The following is a 19,307-nucleotide window of genomic DNA, read 5'->3' on the forward strand; positions in this document are numbered from 1 at the left end:
GATCGAAAAGTGCCAGACTTCTCTGTGACCTGGATAAAAACATCAGGATGTGTGAAGCTGTAATCAGTTATAAGTGTTGACAAGGCCACTTAATTCACATTCTTATTCCATATTCAGTAACGACGCCACGATGAACGATATTACAGATTAAGGGTACCTTATTGTTACTTATTTTCGCGTGCACTTAATTTTGCAAAAATAGAACGGTCATATTTCGCGGGACTTAAATTTCGCGATTTGGCCAAAAAAATAAGATTACGGGAACTTAATTTCGCGAGAAATGTCAAAATACTGATCTACATTAACAATCAGTAAGTCTCAAAATTGGTCCAACTGATTTAATTTTCCACTGCAACAGTTTCCAATGACATTGAACAAAACCATATAACAAAACAAAACTTAAAAAACAGTTTAACATGTTCCTTTGCAACAAAGTAGAGCTAGTTTGACGACTGTACCAAGGTAATTAAGTAGTAAACTGAAGGCAACGTTGAATATTCATAACGAATTATATAGAAGGGTATTAAATTTCGCGTTTTTGTTTTTCGCGAGAACCTTTTTTCGCGGGTCTTAAATTTCGCGATTTTTGAATTTTCCCGCCCACCACGAGGGAACTAGAGAAAAAACGAAAACGCAGAGACAAACATCTGAGAAGGAACACAATAAACAGGTACGCTTTCACTGGACTGGAAAAATATTAAAAACATGGACATGGTTCCATTCAACATAAACTCGGAAACTTTATATGAAAGGAATTAAAACTGATCAAATTGATCGCGATGAACATGAATTATTTTGATGGCAGAACCTCACGCTGAGTTCTTGTACGCGCTTGAATTATATTTTCAGTTTTACGTGCTTTCACTGCTTTCTCCCAAGTCTGTTTTTCGGCGAAAACGAAAGAATATGTAATAAATAAATTCATAACAAATTTCTAAAGCACTGTTTGTGGAACTAACCTTTATTTTCAATACCTTAGTCAGTCTGTGAATTCGAAGTTTGTAAACTTCCAAAGTTTTCGTGTTTCTTTTACCCGCTTTTACTTTCGCGATGAATGACTCCGGCCATAATTTGCTAGATTTCCACGTCAAAGAACTTTTAAATCGTTGAATACGTTTTATACCGTGACAGTTTGTCTTTTTCCTTTCCTTTCTTGACTTTCATAGCTTTGAGAGAACTCTCTTTGAAGAACGTTCGAAAAAACACTCGAAAAGCTTGTAAATCCCTCGCCTCCGGCTCGAGATTTACAAGCTTTTCTAGTGTTCTCCCAACATCCCGCGTGGTTTTATTACGCCAGTAAAGCCCTAGAAAGTGTGGTCTATTGCTTAACTAAAACCCAATTCCCTTGGATTTGCCTTCAGTAATTTACTATCGGCTATTTCGAACTCCCACTATTTAGAACTAGCTTTAATTTGTTTCCCCCTGACGGTTCGAAATAACGGAGTTCAACTGTTTACTTGAAAGATGATAATTGTCCGTCTCTATTAGCAGTTGATCGAGTTTTCCAACATCTGCAACACTGAATTAATGCGCAGAAAGGTTGATAGCCCCTGATGCAGCTGTCGTGTTAGTTAAAGGAAGTAAGAAAAGTAAAGGAGGTTAGAAGAGGAACATGACATCTGTAAATATATTCCTCTCACGTATTCGGCATGAAGTGTTTATAAACTTAGCAGCTAGTGTTATGTTCAGAATCCATGAACTGAATTTCTAATAAAGATTTCAATTTTCTTGTTTTTAAGGAATAGACCGCGCTTTCTATGGCTTTACTGGCGTAATAAAACCACGCGGGATGTTGGGAGAACGCTCGAAAAGCTTGTAAATCACGAGCCGTCTGAACGACGTTCGAAGCGCGGATCTTAAGTAGGCCATGGTCGGTATGTCAACGTTTTGCCCATTTTTTTTATCAACCAATCTTCGACCTTTTTACTTTTGAATTTTTGTATTTGGCCTAAAAACAGACATTTACAGCTAACTGCAGTAAAACTACACCACGTTTTCAAATAGTTCGGATCCAGATTTTATCAAAAATGGTTCCAGATGGACGGATTGGGCGAAAAAATAGCACGGGTTTGCGGATTTCTGTCACCGCACCGTTCTTTAAAAAAAAAAAATGCGATAACTTATATCTGTGTTTAAATTAAACAGAACAAAAAACGATGCTCACCTATTGAACCTGACTTGAAAACTTCATCATTAAGGTGATTCTGATGAAAACGGAACTTTACCAAACGGAATTGGCAGAAGACATCTATAACAGTTTGTTTTTATATAAATTCATCGACTTTATATTAAAATACAAAGGAGCCTCTTAAACCCAGCAGATGTTTCATCAGTTATTGGCAAGCAAATTATGTGCTCCATATATTATGAAGAATTTTGACATGTTTTGAAAACTGATCAAAAAATGCTGCAACCGTAGTGAAAGTCCGACTTTATCTTTATAGAGATATACAATAGTTTTTTGGTCTTTCAAAAACTTTATATTTTTTATGTTCACATTCTAATCACAATACATGTAGTTGTAGATAAAAATGAGAAAAGTGAAATATGCCGAATATAAATTAATCAACATATTGACTGTTCTATTTTTTTGTTCCTGAAACATTAAACAGTCATTTTAATCATTTAACACCACCTTGTTGTTTTATTATTGGTCGTTTTGTTTTGTTCGCTTGTTTGTTCGTTTTGAGATCCTATTGTTTGCTTTCAAGCTGTCGTCCCTTTTTTAGTCAGCTTTAGTTATTGCCCTATTTTTAGTCTTGTTTATTAAAAACAATCCAGCTTAGTTTGCTTTAGGGATGCAATTTATTTTAAGTACCGTTCAAATAATAATATTCTCTTCGTCCCTGAATCTCTATCCTGGGATAATGAACAGGGAGAGACAATGAGGTGACTCACCGACATTTCAGGTGAAAATTTTGTGATGACATCTAAATGGGAAATGGGTAAAATGGGAACTTAGATTAATTTTGGGCAAATTTTAATTTGGAAAATGAAACTTGGGTCATTGGGACTGGGATTTGGCCACTAAGAATGGGAATCATAGACAGAAAAACAAAAGAACTGGGACTGGGATTTTGAAAATGTGGGAAAACAACAGGCTGGGAAATGGGATTTGGGCAAAATATGACTGGGAAAAAGAGGATTTACTCCTCCCCCTTCAGGACCCTCTATCAAAATGGGGATCATAGCTAATGTTTGATGAAAAAATATAGTGCTGTTCTGTATTTGAACAAAAATACTAGCAGATGGACGGATTGGGCCAAAGTGTAGCATGGATCGGTGGATTTGCTTACCGCGCCAATCTTTGTTGTGCGATACGTAATGTCTGTGGACAAATATAGCAGAAGAAAAAATAACACCCCCAAATAAACAAAAAATGAATTAAAAAAACGAAAAAATGCTTATCTTTTGAATCTGACTTGAAAACGACATCATAAAGGTGATTTAAATACGAATGCAACTTTACCAAACAGAATTGACAGAACGGCTTATTAATAACAATATGTTTTGATATAAATTCATCGTATTCATCCAAACCTCACAAACCCAGCAGATGTTTCATTAGTAGCAAGCAAATTATGCGGCTCATATAATATGGAGAATTTTGACATGTTTTGAAAACTAAAAACTTTAATGTGCAATTTAAACAACTGATCATAAAATGCCGCAACCATATTAAAAATCCGACTTCAACTTTATAGAAAGAATCAAGAGTATTTTGGTCTTTCAAAAACTTTAAATATTTTAAGTTCACATTCTAATTACAGTGGATGTAGTTGTAGATGAAAATGAGAAAAGTGGAATATGCCGAATATAATCAACATATTAACTGTTCCATTTTTTTTCTAAAACATGAGGCAGTCATTTTAATCAGTTAACACCACCATATTGTTTGAGTGGTAGTCCTTGATATTTTGTATATTGGTCGTTTTGTTTTGTTTGCTTGTTTGTTCGTTTTGAGATTCTGTTGTTTGCTTTCAAGCTGTCGTCTCTCTTTGAGTCAGCTTCTTGCCTTGTTTTTCTTTTTTAGTTTTGTTCATTAAAAATAATCCAGCTTAGTTTGCTTTAGGGCCGGCTGCAATTTTAATTACCAATCAAATGTCAATCTTCTCTTCGTCCGTCAATCTAAACTCTCAGGTATAATGGACAGGCAGAGACAAATGAATGAGGCGACTCACTGACATTTCAGGCGTAATTTTTGTAATGACATCTCCCACTCACTCTCACTAAACTTAGCTATCAAAATAGTGATCCAAGAAAATTTTCGGGTATTTTAACGTTTTAAAACATTTTCTTGACAAAATGTCATCCAAGCGGGGAAAAGTGGATGAAAAGTGGTCGTGAAAGAGGTTCTAATGTGTTAATGCCTCTCCGTAATCAAGGGTTTTTGACCACTGTCACAGGGTTGCCTCAGGTCGGAAATGGTCAGGGAAAAATAAAATTGTTGAAGGTCAGGAAAGAGTCAGGAAATTTTATTTTTGAGCCAGAAAATTGACCTTTTGAAGAAAAGTCAGGGGAAATTGAAATTGTAGCTGCTAGAAGAAACATTTTTACTTCCCCAACTAACTGGACTGCATTGTTTTCATTCTAACTGGATTTCATCCGTTTTCAGATATACGTGGAGTTTGGATCACCCGACGACTCGAAGAATGCTGCCCAGTCCCTCGCGGGTCGAAAGTTTGCCAATCGTGTGGTGGTGACGTCATTTTACTCGCCAGAGATGTACCGCAAGAAAGAGTTTCTTTAGCTGAGGATGCCATGCTTGCATCGCCTTAACAATCGTTACTGTCGATTGTACTAAGAAAGTGGGGCAGATAGCTCGTTGCCCCTTTGTATAGTCTGCTTTCATTTTATTATCCTTGTATACTTGTCACATGTATGTTGTTACTAAGTTGCATGAGTTATCTGCGCCGTTTTAGAATAAAGTGCTCTTAATCAGAAGAGAACACGAATCCACAAAGGGAACTCAAATCAAGTAACAAAAGCGATGCGATGGGAAACGTGATTACAATACATTGTTGCCTTAGAATTTTGTTCTGGTCGCTTTAAAGGGCTAGTCTTAACTATTTTAGGGGATTCTGATATTTACTGTCTTGTCTTATGGTTTGAAACAACAACAACAACAACAACAACAACAACAACAACAACGACAACAACAACAGCAACAACGACAACAACAACCAATTACTATTTTAAAGCCGTAAAGGAGAACGAATGGTCCAAGATTGTAACGTACAGTGCATGAAAGCATTAACATGTAAGCTGAGATTTCACTGTCTGAATATAATCGTGGATATTTAAGTTTGTCGTTTTCCTTTAACACAACTCTATTTCCGTCCGCATGCGTGATTCCTGGAGCCTTTTTAACTCGTCAGTATGTAGGCTGTCTGAAGTGCATTTACATTCTACTTAAACCTTAAAGTGTGGTCGTTTGGGCACAGATGAAGGCAAAGCTCACGTCACAGTTTAGTTTTTTTGTTCATTTAGGATCAGTTGTGGCTTAGCCTCATTTTGAGTCAAAAACCTTTACACAACTTTATGTCTATGATATGCATGACAATAAAATTTAGCTCTTTGTTCCATTTGTGTCCGACTGTTGTCTTAATTGCAGTCCAAAACTTTTAATTATATGCGCTTTTAAGCTGAAAAACACAATAATTGTCTGCGCGTGCGCGATCGTGTTCTATCAGAGGATAGAAAACAGTGGGAGAATCAACCAGATTCGCGGATTTCAGGTAGAACACTGAGTTTCTACTAGTATCGGGTTAGCATTGCTTGTGCTTCAAAGCGTCGTAGCCCTTTGGTGCGTTACGCCTGCCCCCCCCCCCCCCCCCCCCCCCAAAAAAAAAAAAACTGCAAACAGGAAAAATGGAAACAATGAGGGACTGACTACATTCATCATGAACATTGAAAGCTAATTACACGCGAATAAGTTTCCTCAAAAATTTTCCTCGACAGTTTTGTTTGTGTGTATTCAGAAAAACGTCAGTTTCGCAACATACGAACAGCAGAATGTCTCGAAAGAGAACTTCATGTACAAGTAGATACAACTTTTCACGGAAAGATTGCTGCTTGAACAAAGGATTGTCTGGGAAAAAGAAATTCATTTTTGACACACGAGCAAATATATCCGAGCTTGTCAAACTGAAACCTTGGCGCGAAAAATGCACGTGCAGTATAGGCGCATCCCTGTTATACGGCAACCCTCGGGCATGTTGCTATTTTATTGCTTGACAGGTTGTTCATCAGAAATTAGCAAAAAGCGTGGCAGAAAACGTCGCTTTATTTGAATACAAACAACGTCGTATTAGAACGGAATCCTACGATAATAGGGCCCGCGCGAGCGAAGCATCCATAACTAAGCGAAACTGGTAAATCAATCAAACCGATCTAGAAATTTTTGGGGGTCGCGTACGCCCGTGTCCCTAATGATAAGGGTTCCACCTTTTCCTCCACAGAGGCTTGAAAGGGTTTCGGTGTGAGGAGAATCTGCTGAGCAAGTGCGTGCAGGCGCAAGAAGGTGCACTCATTACGTTTAGCGGATATTTCCCAGAAAGCCTCTGCAGAGGATAGAGAGGTTGGACTGTATTGTCTGCTCCAAAAATTAAGTGAACAGTTCTCATAAATTTCCTCAACGAGCCTCAGAATATTAGCGCTGAAAGCCATGCCAGTGGTTTCTATAGTTACCTAATGCATGTTGTTCAGCCTCGCATGTAAAAAGAGAATCGGAAACGGAAGGAGAGAGCTCGAAGTCAGCTGACCTATCCTTATTTTATTTCATAATGGCTGCCGAATGGTATTCAGACCTAGAAAGTCTTTGTTAGCTTTAATTTCATGTCACAGAAGTGACAACGCGAAAGAATCGATTGTTTAATGATAAAAAAGTTGAGCTCAAGTTGATTCTACAAACTACACTACTAAAATACGGAAATGACTCATTGTCTGTGTTCACAAAAAAAACTTTGAGGGTTAAGACCAAAATGTGAAATGACGGGATCTATTTGGTCCATAATATATGAGCTCAGATATCATCACGACCTGTAAAACAATCAAAACCCAGGAATTTAAAAAAGCTAAAAGGTATAGTTTAATTTTTGTCTTTAAACTAAATGTGAGTCTACTAAAAGTTGCAAAAGAGACACCGTTCTGTAATAAGAGTTTGATCTATCGTCATGATACTATATTATTCTCGGCGCGCGATCGTGAATCTCCAAATTTTCTTGGTCTTTTAATTCCAGACTTTCTATCAGCAAACTGCTAGTTTAAAATTTAAAACGCCGCTGCAAATGTAAAAGACACTTAATAGCAGTTATGATTATTGTTTATTCGTCCTCTAATCTATTATAAATATTAGGGCCTCCGTGAGAACAGCGTCCTTATCTGATTACATGCAGTGCTCATATGGTGACTTCAAGGTTTTTTTAAAAAAAAAACAGCACAAATTACATGCACTTTGCTCGAGTTCGACTTATTTAATATTTCGAATGTAAGCCAAAGACAATGGAGAGAGATTGTTGACCACACGAAGTGATAGGTGTGGACAGATAGTCCGTACTGTAAATCACATTTCTGATGGAATCATGCACCAAAAAAGACAATTAATACAAGAGAACTAGAAATACAGTTGTTCACGTCTTCTGAGGAGTGTTACTCTTTGTAGGGCTTCTAAAAGAAAATGCTCGTTGAAATTATTTAATCGTGCGTATAAACAGCGTATAAACATCAATCCCCTAAAGTTATGCTCGTCGGAGAATCAGACTTACTGATAATCGATAAAATGTGCTATGTAGGCATTGATAATTATATTTTTATATATAACTGGATTTATGAAAACGTGGTCAAAGAAAAGCCGGTGACCTGAGTGTTTTTGACCAAGTACATTACACTGCGATGTGGCCTAACAACATGCCGAGAAAGGGGAAAAAAAAGAACTACAGTGCTGAAAGGTAGAAAAGAGAGAGGAGGAGAGAAAAAAAGACTGACATTCACTTTAGTTTTTATATCGTCTACTTTGGAGAAAAAAGCGCGTTAAAGTCGATTTGCGCTAACAACGGTGAAAATTTAAATTTCACTAACCTGGTTTTCATAAATCCAGTCATATATATAAAGAAATTTATATGACAAACTTGCAAACTATCAAACAGCGACCATCATAACAAACTTCATGATGTGCGAACTACAAAGTTATATTCGTTTGATTATAAATATTGGCATGCAGAAAGAAATTAATAAATAATTAAGCGGATTACCTGGCGCTACTGTTCCTTTTTGTAATATTTAGAAAGTTAAAGTTTTCTGATTTCTGTATAAAGCTCTAGGTACCGTGTTTCTGATTAAAATTCTAACAAATGATCATTTTCCTTCAAAATACGTTTGGAACACTACGAACACATCACTCTGAGGCACATGCTGCTGTGTGGGTCGGGTGGGTGGTGTTGGCTGCAAGCTCCATATCCAGGGGTTCAGGCGCAGGGTGAACCCCGTGTGCTGCGGACCCAGTGCAGCACATCATTCCTTTCATCTTTTCTCTGAATTGGTGGTTAAACAGAGCGTATACAAACGGGTTGACGGCTGAATTGAACAGGACCATCGTGTTAGTAATGGCGATAGGGACTGGACCAAAGCTGATGGATGCAGCCAGCATTAAGACGTAGATAGTTGAAGTCGTTCCCCAACAGATTCCAAATATGACTGTGACTGCAAAGACCATCATGGTAACACGCTTCCGCACCCTCATGACACCCTGTGTATAAAGAGATGCAAACGTCTGATTAAATTTTACAAATCGACGTCAGTTTGTTGCGCACCCATCCTCTTATTGATGATTAATTTCGTCATAACATTGTGAAAGTGTTGCGAATGGACCGTTCCGATTTTACCTAGCTCCCTTCCTTTTCGTTTTTCTCTCCCTTTTTATTCACGCTGCCTTCTACTCTGTACATCTTTCTTCTGGCCTGAAAATTTTTGACATTATCAGGGGTAAACCCTGAAAAGGATATTTTGATCAAGTACTGCTATATTGGCCTATTTTACCACCAATTTTGCACCAAAAACTGACCACGTTTTTTTCGATTTGCTTCGTCAGAAAATATGCAGTCGATATTCAAAATGGACAGTCGTATGGAAAGATCTGTCCAACCTGTATAAGATGCATATCACAGGAATTTCCTGACGTGCAAATTGATGACGTCCAAGTGGTTTAGCATAATAAGGGTTATATCATATTTTTAGTAACTTATATTAATAAAAATTTGTTAAAAACGAGGACGACAAACCCTTGGTTCATTATATATCACCATGGAACACTTACTTTTTGTTGGTGGGTCTGTTGATTGTCGTTATTACGTTTAAACCACAAAGTGTACACGACTCTGGAGTACAAAACAGCCATCAGGGCCAAGGAAAGAAATGCCACGACCTGCCAAGTCACACTGGTAAGTTTACCCATCCAAGAGTTCGGATAGATATACTTGCAGACGTTCCCGCTCTTTGTCTTCTCAATGTCCGTGTAAAGTAGTGCAGGAATATTTAGTATCAAAGCCAAGACCCAAATGCAAGGAATAATCACCTGAAATTTTAAAGTGTAAACTTCAGAACACTAATTAATGATAAACTTACACTTTCGGTCGTGCCAAGATGGACCTTTAGTCGACATTTATGCAAGGGTATCTCCAGCAAAAAGCTAATGAAAAGAATTGATCTTTCTTCACGTGCTTCGACCAAACTTCGGCTAAACTGTGCGAAACAACAAAGGATTGTACTCATCGTTCGCGTTGTTTATCATTATTCTTCGCTTTAATTCATGGTTCTATTCGATCCAGTTCTAACCACTCGATAACGAAGTCCTCGATATAACGATCTGTTTTCCGACTCATAGTAAATTTATGGAAAAAACCCTGATATAACGAAACCTCGTTTAAGCAAACATACTTGGCCAGCTAGTAACTTTACCTTTCGTTACATTGAGGTTCCATAGCAAGCAAGAGCCCAGCTGCAAGATAAATTTGTCAGTTACGCACCTTCAGATTAGCCTGGGTAAGTTTCCATTTGTTACCATGAGGATATATCACTGCATAATATCGTTCAATGGCGACTACAACCAAGGTGACAATTGAGCAAGCTCCCCCAATCCACGCGATGGCTCCATCTGTCAAAAGTTTGCACAAGACTGTACCAGTCATCCCGTCTGGATGATGGGCGAAAGAGAGCTTGAAAAATAGTTTTGGGGCAATGAACGTGGCATAAATGATGTCCGCTATTGCCAGGTTAAAAAGTAGATAATTCATGGGAATCCTGTGGTATTGAAAAGCATATGATAAATACAGATAAAAATCAGTGGCAGGAACAGTTGAATAATTTTATTAAGTCATTGTCTAAGTATTTAGCTTCAAAAACGAATATGGAGACAAGTAGTATAATCTTGTAATTAAAAATTTATTCGCATAGTTATTCATAGTCTAGCGCACATACAAGGATCTTCCTCATTAGTACTAACCCAAGCCAGTTATTTAAACATTTTTATGATACATAAACTTGTATTGAGAAACGTAATAAGTGACTAGAAATACAACATTATTACTCTTAGTATACCTCATGTCTCGATTTCTCTTTATGATCAAACAAACAAGAGTATTCCCAATGATATTCACAACGACCAGTATGGAAAGTACCGTAGTTATGGGAACACCAGCTGAGTCAGACATCATCGAAGATTGTCGGGCTTCTCTGTGACCTGGATAAAAAACATCAGGACTTGTGAAGCTGTAATAAGTTATAAGTGTTGAAAAGGCCACTAAATTCATATTCTTATTCCATATTCAGTAATCATGCCCGATTTTACAGTTTTAGGTAGTCTTTTGGACATCATATCTTCGCAACAAATTCGGTGAGCCCAATTCATTAATTTAATTTAATCCATTTTCACTGCACAATATAAAAGAGATAAACAAACAATAAAAAGGAAAGAAAATACAGCAGTATAAGAAAAAAAGACGCAGTGAGGAAAGACTAGAAGGGAACGTGCTAGTCCACCCATTAATGACATGAGTACCTCATAATCTTACAGTGGTGAAAGTTTAAGAAATAAGTCGAAGTCCGGGAAGATTTTCGCTCGATCGTCCTTAATACGTGTAGTTAAAGTTAAAAGAAAGCAGAACAAACTATACCTGTAAGATGATACCTTTCCGTCTCTGTTAGCAGTTGATCGAGTTTTCCAACTTCCGCAACACTGCTTTAATGCGCAGAAAGGTTGACTAAGTAAGCTCCTAATGCAGCTGTCGTGTTAGTAAAGGAAGTAATAAAAGGAACATGAAATTTGTAGATATATTCCTCTCACGTATGCAACATGAAGTGTTAATAAACTTAGCAGTAGCGTTACGTATATTCCAATTCTTAGATCAGTAGAGTTTTTCATTAAAGATCTGACGTAACCGGCTTGTTTACCGAAATTGGACCAATAAAAGGGAATCAGTTTTTCTTCCTTCGAATTTTTAAAAAGAAGCAGCTGTAAACTGGCTATACGCTAAGTCTTAACTTGCCTTCTTATTTTGCCTTTTAAAAGAAAAAATGTCATATTTTTTCCTTTGGACTTTAAGTTGTCTTGCCTTAAAACACATGTACATGGAAAATTGTGCCCTTTTTTAGGCCCAAGTTTAAATTTATTTAAAAAATATCCCAAGGATTGGCACACATCTTCCAGAATTGACCATTTTGTAGTGTTTTTTTTTTCTGGAATTGTCTTAACGTTTTGCAAATATTTCAAAGGTTCTTACTATGATATCTGATAGCACCATTTACAAAACGTTTTCTTGTTGGGAGGAAGGCAGCTGCTAGATGCTTGCATATATTATTTTTATCTTCTTTAAACTCAGTGGTTTTACCGTCTATTCTCCCATTTTTATTTCAGTTTTAAATTCAGAAAGGAATCTCTTTTGACAGACTTAATGTCTCCGGTCAATTACAACTTCTTTTTGTCACTCTGAAGAGAACTGTTGTTACGTTGGTGACTGTGTTTACGACAATCTGAGCGGAAGTCATCTTTAGAGTGAAGAGTTAACCTTGACTCTAAAGATGACTTCCGCTCAGGTTGTCAAAACGTCAGTCACCAACTACAGTTCTTTTCAGAACTACTCTTACTCGGATGATCACACTATACAAACTATTATTGTAAGGTAAACGTAAAGTCTGTGTCCGAGCCTAAGTGGCCCATACAGCCGGAGCTTATCCCGGTTTCTGTAGCATTAAGCGACTAGGAGTATTGCTGCTCCCCCTGGATGGGATGCTAGCCCATCGCAGGGTTACCCCCCGGCAGTAAATTCGCCGGTACCCATTTATACCTGGGTGGAGAGAGGCACTGTGAGAGTTAAGTGTCTAACCCAAGAACACAACGCAGCGCCAAAGCATAGTGAGGATCGGCGGATTTGCGTACCGCACCACTCTCAATTGTGCGGTGCGTAATGACTGTGAACAAATTAAATGAACAAAAAACGATGCTCACCTACTGAAGCTGACTTAAAAACTACATCATTGAGGTGACTCTGATACGAAGGAAACTTTACCAAACAGAAATGGCAGAACGGCTTTTTAGTAATAGTGTCTTTTTACATAAATTTATCGACTTTATATTATTAATACAAAAGCTAGCGCCTATCAAACCCAGCAGATGTTTCATTAATTAGAAGCAAGCAAATTATGTGCTCCAAATAATATGAAGAACTTTGACATGTTTTGAAAACTTGAAAATTTTAATTTATCATTTGAACAACTGATTATAAAATTCTGCAACCATACTGAAAACTGACTTCAACCTTATAGAGAGATACAATAGTTTTTTGGTCTGTAAAAAAGTATAAATGTTTTATGTTCACATTCTAATTACAGTGCATGTAGTTGTAGATGAAAATGAGAAAAGTAGAAAAAGCCGAATATAATCAACATATTAATTTTGTCCTTAAACATAAGGAGAAATTTTAAAGTGGAAGTCCTTTATATTTTTGTATAGAACTCCGTTTTGTTTTCAGTTGTTTTGTTTCCTTGTTTGTTCTTTTCTTCGTTTAATACCTGTTTCCTAAAATATCAGAAACACAGCTTTTGTTCCCAGGTTCCTAGCTTTATTTTCCTTTTGTTCCCCTGTTCCAATTATTTTATTTTAGTCAGCTTATTGCCCTTGATCCTTTTTTTCGTGCATTAAAAATAAGCTAGCTTAGTTTGCGTTAGGACTGCAATCTTAATTAGCGTTCAAATGTCAATCTTCTCTTCGTCCCTGAATTAAAATCCTGAGATAATGGACAGGCAGAGACTGTCGAGGAAGCGACTCACTGACATTTTAGGCGAACGTTTTGTGCCAAAACTTACTCACCGTAATCTTAGCTATCAAAATAGTGATCCAAGAAAATGATTGGTAAAGAAAACAATTACCTCCTTGCGTTTTTAAGCTGCATTTGAATGATAATAGTGGCAGATCGATGGATTGGGCAAAGAAATAGCACGGATAGGCAGATTTGTATACTGCTCTACTCATTGTGCTGTGCGTAATGTCTGTCAACAAATGACTTTAAACCGCGCAAAGAACGATGCTTACCTAGCGAAGCAAACTTGAGGTGATTTCAATAAGAACGAAACTTTGCCAAACAGGATTGATAAAATGGCTTATTTATAACAATATGTTTTTATACATATTTATCGGCTTTAACCCCTCAAACCCAGCAGATGTTTCATTAGTAACAAGCAAATCATGTGCTTCATATAATATGAAGAATTTTGACATGTTTTGAAAACTTAAAATTATAATTGTGCAATTTAAACAACTGATCATAAAATGCTGCAATCACTTATACTCAAAATTAGCCCCCGCGCAGCTGTTTTTATGGGCGATCGTGTTTTTGTTGTGGGGCGGAGTGTAACACGATTTCAAGAGACACGATAGTTTTTTGTCTTTGTTCGCATTCCTTTTCAGTGCCTGTAGTTGTAGATTAAAATAAATAAAAAAGGGAAAATTTCAAATATAGTGAATATATGCAATGTTCATTTTTTGTCCTAAAACATGAGGCGATCAGTCAATCAGTTAACACCGCCCTGTTGTCCATTACATCCATATGAATGTCTTTTTTGTTTTGTTCATTTGTTTTCGAATTCTGTTGTTTGATTTCAAGCTGTCCTCTGATCTCTCTTTTTATCAGCTTATCGCCCTATTTTTCTGTTTTAGTCGTGTATATTAATAACAAACCCGCAGCTCAGTTTGCGTTAATTAGGAAAGATTTATTGCTTGAAGTTTCGGTGTCATCAAGAATTAAAAAACTTTAACAAAACGAATATATAAATATTCGGTTTGTTATACTTTATTGACTCTTGATAATGGCGTCATGGCGACACTAAAGCGTCGAGCAATGAATTTTTCCTTAATTTTTGCATGTCTTTGAATTTTAACTACCGTTCAAACTGCGGGCTGGGCCAAACGCCGCTTCAACCAAGAACCACGATTCTTGCTTTAACTTTAACACTGCCTTTATTCTCTTAATTTCGTGGCACGCGGTGAAAAACTACAATTACAACATAGAAATGAAATCAGGATAAGGTACAACAATAGAGGAAATCAAAGGGAAAATCACAGGAAATCAAACTTACACAGTCCTACTCCAAACTCCAAGTGAAATACTCCGATAAACACTCCAAAACACACGAAAATTACGACGGAACGAAGGATAAATCACTTTACGACATTGATCGAGGGCGTACCTAAGTTGAATTACAAAGATGATCCGATAACATAGTAACTGATTAATAACATTAACTGGTGAAAGTCAAGTCCGGAAATTAGCGTGAGTAACGCCACAAGTCAAGTCCGGAAATGAGCGTGAGTAACGCCACACTCCTCGCCCAAGGATCCTCGTGGATCCTTGTCTTTACTTAAGTCGTTGAACCTTGGCTTATTCGTTTAAGCGCACGTATCGTCAGAGGGCACTAACAGCACGAGATTACTGATTGGTCGCTCGTACACCTTCTTCTGTCCGTCTCTGTAGACCATCACTGTTGCCTTCCTCACTCTCCCGTCTTTGTCTTTGACTGCACCCACCACCTTGCCGAGAGGCCAGTTATTCCGATGGGCTTGATCGTCCTTCATCATGACGATGTCTCCGTCCGTTAAATTCCGACGCTCCTGGTTCCACTTTGTCCTAGCTTGCAGGTTGTGGACATACTCCCGCCTCCATCTGGTCCAAAACTGATCTGCAAGGTATTGGATCCTTCTCCACCGTCGTCTGGCGTAGAGGTCCTGTGCCGTGAAGCTTCCAGGAAGAGGCCCGAGTGGGCGTGATTTTTGCGTGAGCAACATTGCTGGTGACAATGGTTGAGGTTCGTCGACGTCCGACGGTATGGCTGTGATTGGTCGGGCGTTCACTATCGCTGCAACCTCCGACATTAAGGTACTCAGTAGCTCGTGGGTCAGTTGCCGTGTCCCTAGCTCCAACAGCATGGCATCTAAAACGCGCCGGATCGTACCTATCTGACGCTCCCAAGCGCCACCAAAGTGGGATGCATGGGGGGGGATTGAACAACCACTCGCAACCTTGGTCTGAAAGGTACTTAGCAATAGACTCCTTTTCCATGTTCCCTAAGGCTTCATCAACCTCCGTCTTTGCGCCGACAAAGTTGGTCCCCCTGTCGCATCTCAGGCGTAATGCAGGTCCCCGTATGGCAAGGAAACGCCTTAGGGCACAGAGAAATGAACTGGCGTCCATTGTCTCCAACAGCTCGATGTGGATCGCTCTACTGGCCAAGCATGTAAAGACAAGACCCCAGCGCTTTGCGTTTGCGACTCCTCCTCGTGTTCTCCTGGTCTGCACCGTCCATGGCCCAAACACATCGAACCCTACATTTGTGAAGGGTGGTCCAGGCTCTGCTCTATCCGGTGGCAGGTCTGCCATGCGCTGCTCTAGCATAGAACCTCGGAGTTTCCTACATGTCACACAGGAACCAATTAGACTTGCAACGGCTCCATGGCCGCCCACCAGCCAGTATCCAGCGTTCCTAAGGGCTCCATGGGTGATTTGCCGGCCTTGATGATGGACTTCTTCATGGTAGTAGTGTAACAGTAGCTTTGAAACATGGTGTCCTTTTGGTAGAATTACTGGATGCTTCTCCTTTGAACTGAGATTGGTCTGGCGGAGGCGACCGCCAACTCTCAGTACTCCGGCGTCGTCGACGTAAGGGTCCAGTCGATAGAAATGGGATTTCTTCAGTGACTTTTTTCTTTCTTTAACTCCGTTACGGTCGTCGCCACTCTGTGCTGCAGTTTCTGTAAGGGTGCAAAGATCATCCTTGAAGGCTTCGTGCTGGACTGCCTTAATGATGGTATTGGTGGCCTGGGTTACTACTTCTGGCGACAATCGCTGGTCGGGCTCACGTTGAGATGCTATGTCCGCTTTGTTCCTCCGCTTGAATCGCCTAACCTTGGCAATAAGGACTGCAATGGCACGCCTGAGTGATTGCCAGGACGAAAACTTCTCGAAAACTCCTTTGTGAAGTGTACCGAATTCCTGTTGTTTAGTGTTAGTTACACAGGACTTCACCTCCTTGCATACCTCTGGATCGTCTGCGCTAATGGTAACGTGATCGGCGTCGGGTACTGGGGCAGTGCCTTTCGCGTTTCTTAAAAAGACGGGTCCGGTAAGCCAATCTGATTCTGTCAGGTCTTTCGCCTGTAGGCCGCGTGTCGCCAGGTCAGCGGGGTTGTTGCTGCTTTCCACGTACCTCCACTGGTCTGGGGTAGATATCTTGCGTATGATCTCTACGCGGTTTGCAACGTAGACATAGAACCTTCTGCTTTCGTTGCGAATATAACCGAGGACAACCTGCGAGTCGGTGTAGAACACCACTTCCGATACTGCCATATCTAACTCCTTTGCAACCTTGTCTACGGCTTGAGCTGCCAGTACGGCACCACAGAGTTCGAGACGTGGGATGCTCACCGGGTTGATAGGCGCGACTTTCGCCTGGCCGAATACGAGAGATACGGCCACTTCCTGTCTGGCGTTGAACAGGCGGAGGTAAACGGCTACTCCAATTGCTCGCTGACTTGCATCTGAGAATGCATGGATTTCGGCTCTGGTGATTGGTCCGAATTCTCTCGGGTGATAACATCGTCGCACATGGACTTTCTCCAAGTCTGGGAGAGCATCTCTCCAGCTCCTCCATCTGTTCGCAGGGCCCTCTGGAAGTGGGTCATCCCAGCCTAGAGGTGCAGTGGCAGTCGTATTCTTGCCCATGGCTACTAGCTCTTGAAGAAGTAATCTGCCCTCCAACAAGACCGGCGCAGCTAGACCCAAAGGGTCGTAGATTGAGTTCACCAGTGATAAGACTCCTCGACGGGTGAAGGGTCTGTCAGGCGTCGATACCTTGTACGTAAATACGTCTCTCTCCAAATCCCAAAAGACTCCTAGAGAACGTTGTGCTGGTAGTTCATCATGGCGTAAATCTAAGCTGCGTATGTCTTTCGCTAGATCATCGGCGGGGAAGGCTTCCATCACTGTCACAGAGTTCGATACTACTTTGTGAAGCTTGAGGTTTGCGGTGCCCAGAGCGGCTTGCGTGGCTCTGACTAGCTCGATAGTTTCTGCTGCAGTAGGTCTTGAGACCAAACCATCGTCCACGTAGAAGTTTCTGTCTACGAATTCCTTTACTCCTGGTGCGAACTCCTCGCCGTCTGCGACTGTTCTTCTCAGGCCGTAAGTAGCAATCGCGGGGCTTGGACCATTACCGAATAGGTGAACGGTCATTCTGTACTCTACAATAGGCTGTGTCGGGTCGTTATCTTTAAACCATAGGAAGCTTAGAAAGTCCCTGTGCTTAGGATCTACGTGAAAGGAATGGAACATCTGTTCCACGTCACACATTGCTGCAATGTCCTCGCGACGAAAACGTGTTAATACTCCGACGAGACTATTCATGAAGTCCGGACCTGTCAACAGCTCTTTATTTAGGGACACTCCTCGGTACTCTGCAGAGGAATCGAATACCACCCGAATTTGGTCTGGTTTTTTCGGGTGGTATACTCCAAAATGTGGAAGGTACCATGTTTTTCCTAGGCCATCGTTGGGCAAGGTTTTATCTGGGGGCACTTGGACTGCGTGGCCTTTTTCGAGGACCTTTGCCATAAAGTTAACATAGTCCTTCTCCATCTGGGGTTTGCGTTTCAACGTTTGGAGAAGAGCCTTTAAACGTTTGGATGCGTAACTCTTGTTATTCGGCATGGACACGTTGTGTGAACGGAATGGGAGAGGCATTTCCCAGTTTCCCTGCTCATTCTTATGGATGCCGTTGTCCATTATGTTCATGAATCTTCGATCTTCGATTGATAAGCCGACGTCATTGTCACCGCTGGTCACGCGGTAAACATTTTCCTTGGCTGGGGTGGTCCCGCTACACTCGCCATAGCTTTCTCTGAGTTCGAGTTTATTGGGGCATCGGATAATCTCAAACTCCTTCTCTGAGTTCGTTTCGATCGGTGCTTCTTGGACGACGCATGTTCTTCTTGCGCGCACATGAATGGGTCCGTCTGTAAGATCTAGACAGGCTTGACCTGAGATAGTCCATCCCAAGACCAACTTCTGTGCCCACGGCGCTCCCTTTGGGCCATTTTTGAACGCTCTCACTTTCAAGAGTTCGGGTGCATCTCTGCCAATTAGAAGCTGGACCTTGGCTTGGCTGTCGATGGGTGGGATCTCGTCAGCAATACTACTTAGATGGGGATACTTCATAGCGATCTCCGGAGTTGGAATCTCCTCCTTATCTTGTGGGATGCCATCGCACTCTGTCAGGGTGGGTAGTTTTGATGACCTTCCGGCGTGAACTGACTTCACGATCAGACCTGTGACCCTCCGTCCATATCTGACCTCCCGTTCTCCTCCACACGTTGAGAGGTGGTACTTTAACTCTGGACCTTTGGCGTTTAGTTTGTCTGATAAATCGGTCGTGATCAATGACGCATTGCTCTGGTCGTCTACGATGGCGTACACTCGGTGAACTTCGTTAGGGTTGTCTTCGCTATAAACATCTACTAACACTATCTTACTGCATGATAGTCCACCTGGGCTGCCTTTACATATGGAGGTGCATTTAGGGGTTACATTCTCCACGTTCTCCTTTGGTGGTTCGCTTTCCTTGGTTGCTCTCTCCTTCCTTTCTTCTCGACTCCAGTGAAGTAGGTCCGCGTGTCGTTCGCTTCCACAGATACTGCATTTAACTCTCATATTACATGCACTGGCCACATGCTCTGGTGAAAAGCAGCGGAAGCACAGTCTTTCTTCAAA

At 40.3% G+C, this 19,307-nt stretch overlaps 2 protein-coding genes across 2 annotated transcripts; both read right to left on the reverse strand.

Moving 5' to 3' along the window:
* Positions 1-8,175: 8,175 nt before the first annotated feature.
* LOC144633716 (neuropeptide FF receptor 2-like) lies at positions 8,176-12,612 on the reverse strand. Its single transcript, XM_078492570.1, has 6 exons — positions 12,500-12,612; positions 11,169-11,276; positions 10,594-10,735; positions 10,023-10,296; positions 9,314-9,571; positions 8,176-8,746 (listed from the first exon to the last, which is right to left on the reverse strand). Exons 3-6 carry the CDS (start codon positions 10,707-10,709, stop codon positions 8,396-8,398), a joined length of 999 nt encoding a protein of 332 aa, XP_078348696.1. The 5' UTR covers positions 10,710-10,735; positions 11,169-11,276; positions 12,500-12,612; the 3' UTR covers positions 8,176-8,395.
* Positions 12,613-15,173: 2,561 nt separating this feature from the next.
* LOC144633536 (uncharacterized) lies at positions 15,174-18,152 on the reverse strand. The gene has a single exon (XM_078492385.1). The coding sequence runs from the start codon at positions 18,150-18,152 to the stop codon at positions 15,174-15,176; it is 2,979 nt and encodes a 992-aa protein (XP_078348511.1).
* Between the last annotated feature and the right edge of the window lie 1,155 nt (positions 18,153-19,307).

Source organism: Oculina patagonica, chromosome 12, assembly GCF_052425735.1.
Source record: "Oculina patagonica isolate OP01 chromosome 12, crgOcupat, whole genome shotgun sequence".
NCBI lineage: Eukaryota > Metazoa > Cnidaria > Anthozoa > Scleractinia > Oculinidae > Oculina > Oculina patagonica.

Bases quoted from the DNA above. Each gene is read 5' to 3' on its own strand.
- LOC144633716 (XM_078492570.1), bottom strand. From the start codon at position 10,709: ATGATGTCTGACTCAGCTGGTGTTCCCATAACTACGGTACTTTCCATA. The intron at 9,572-10,022 runs GTGCGTAACTGA...TTAAAATTTCAG, and splicing joins TTACCCAGGCTAATCTGAAG to GTGATTATTCCTTGCATTTG. The intron at 8,747-9,313 runs GTAAGTGTTCCA...CTTTATACACAG, and splicing joins AACAGACCCACCAACAAAAA to GGTGTCATGAGGGTGCGGAA.
- LOC144633536 (XM_078492385.1), bottom strand. From the start codon at position 18,152: ATGGCAAAGGTCCTCGAAAAAGGCCACGCAGTCCAAGTGCCCCCAGAT.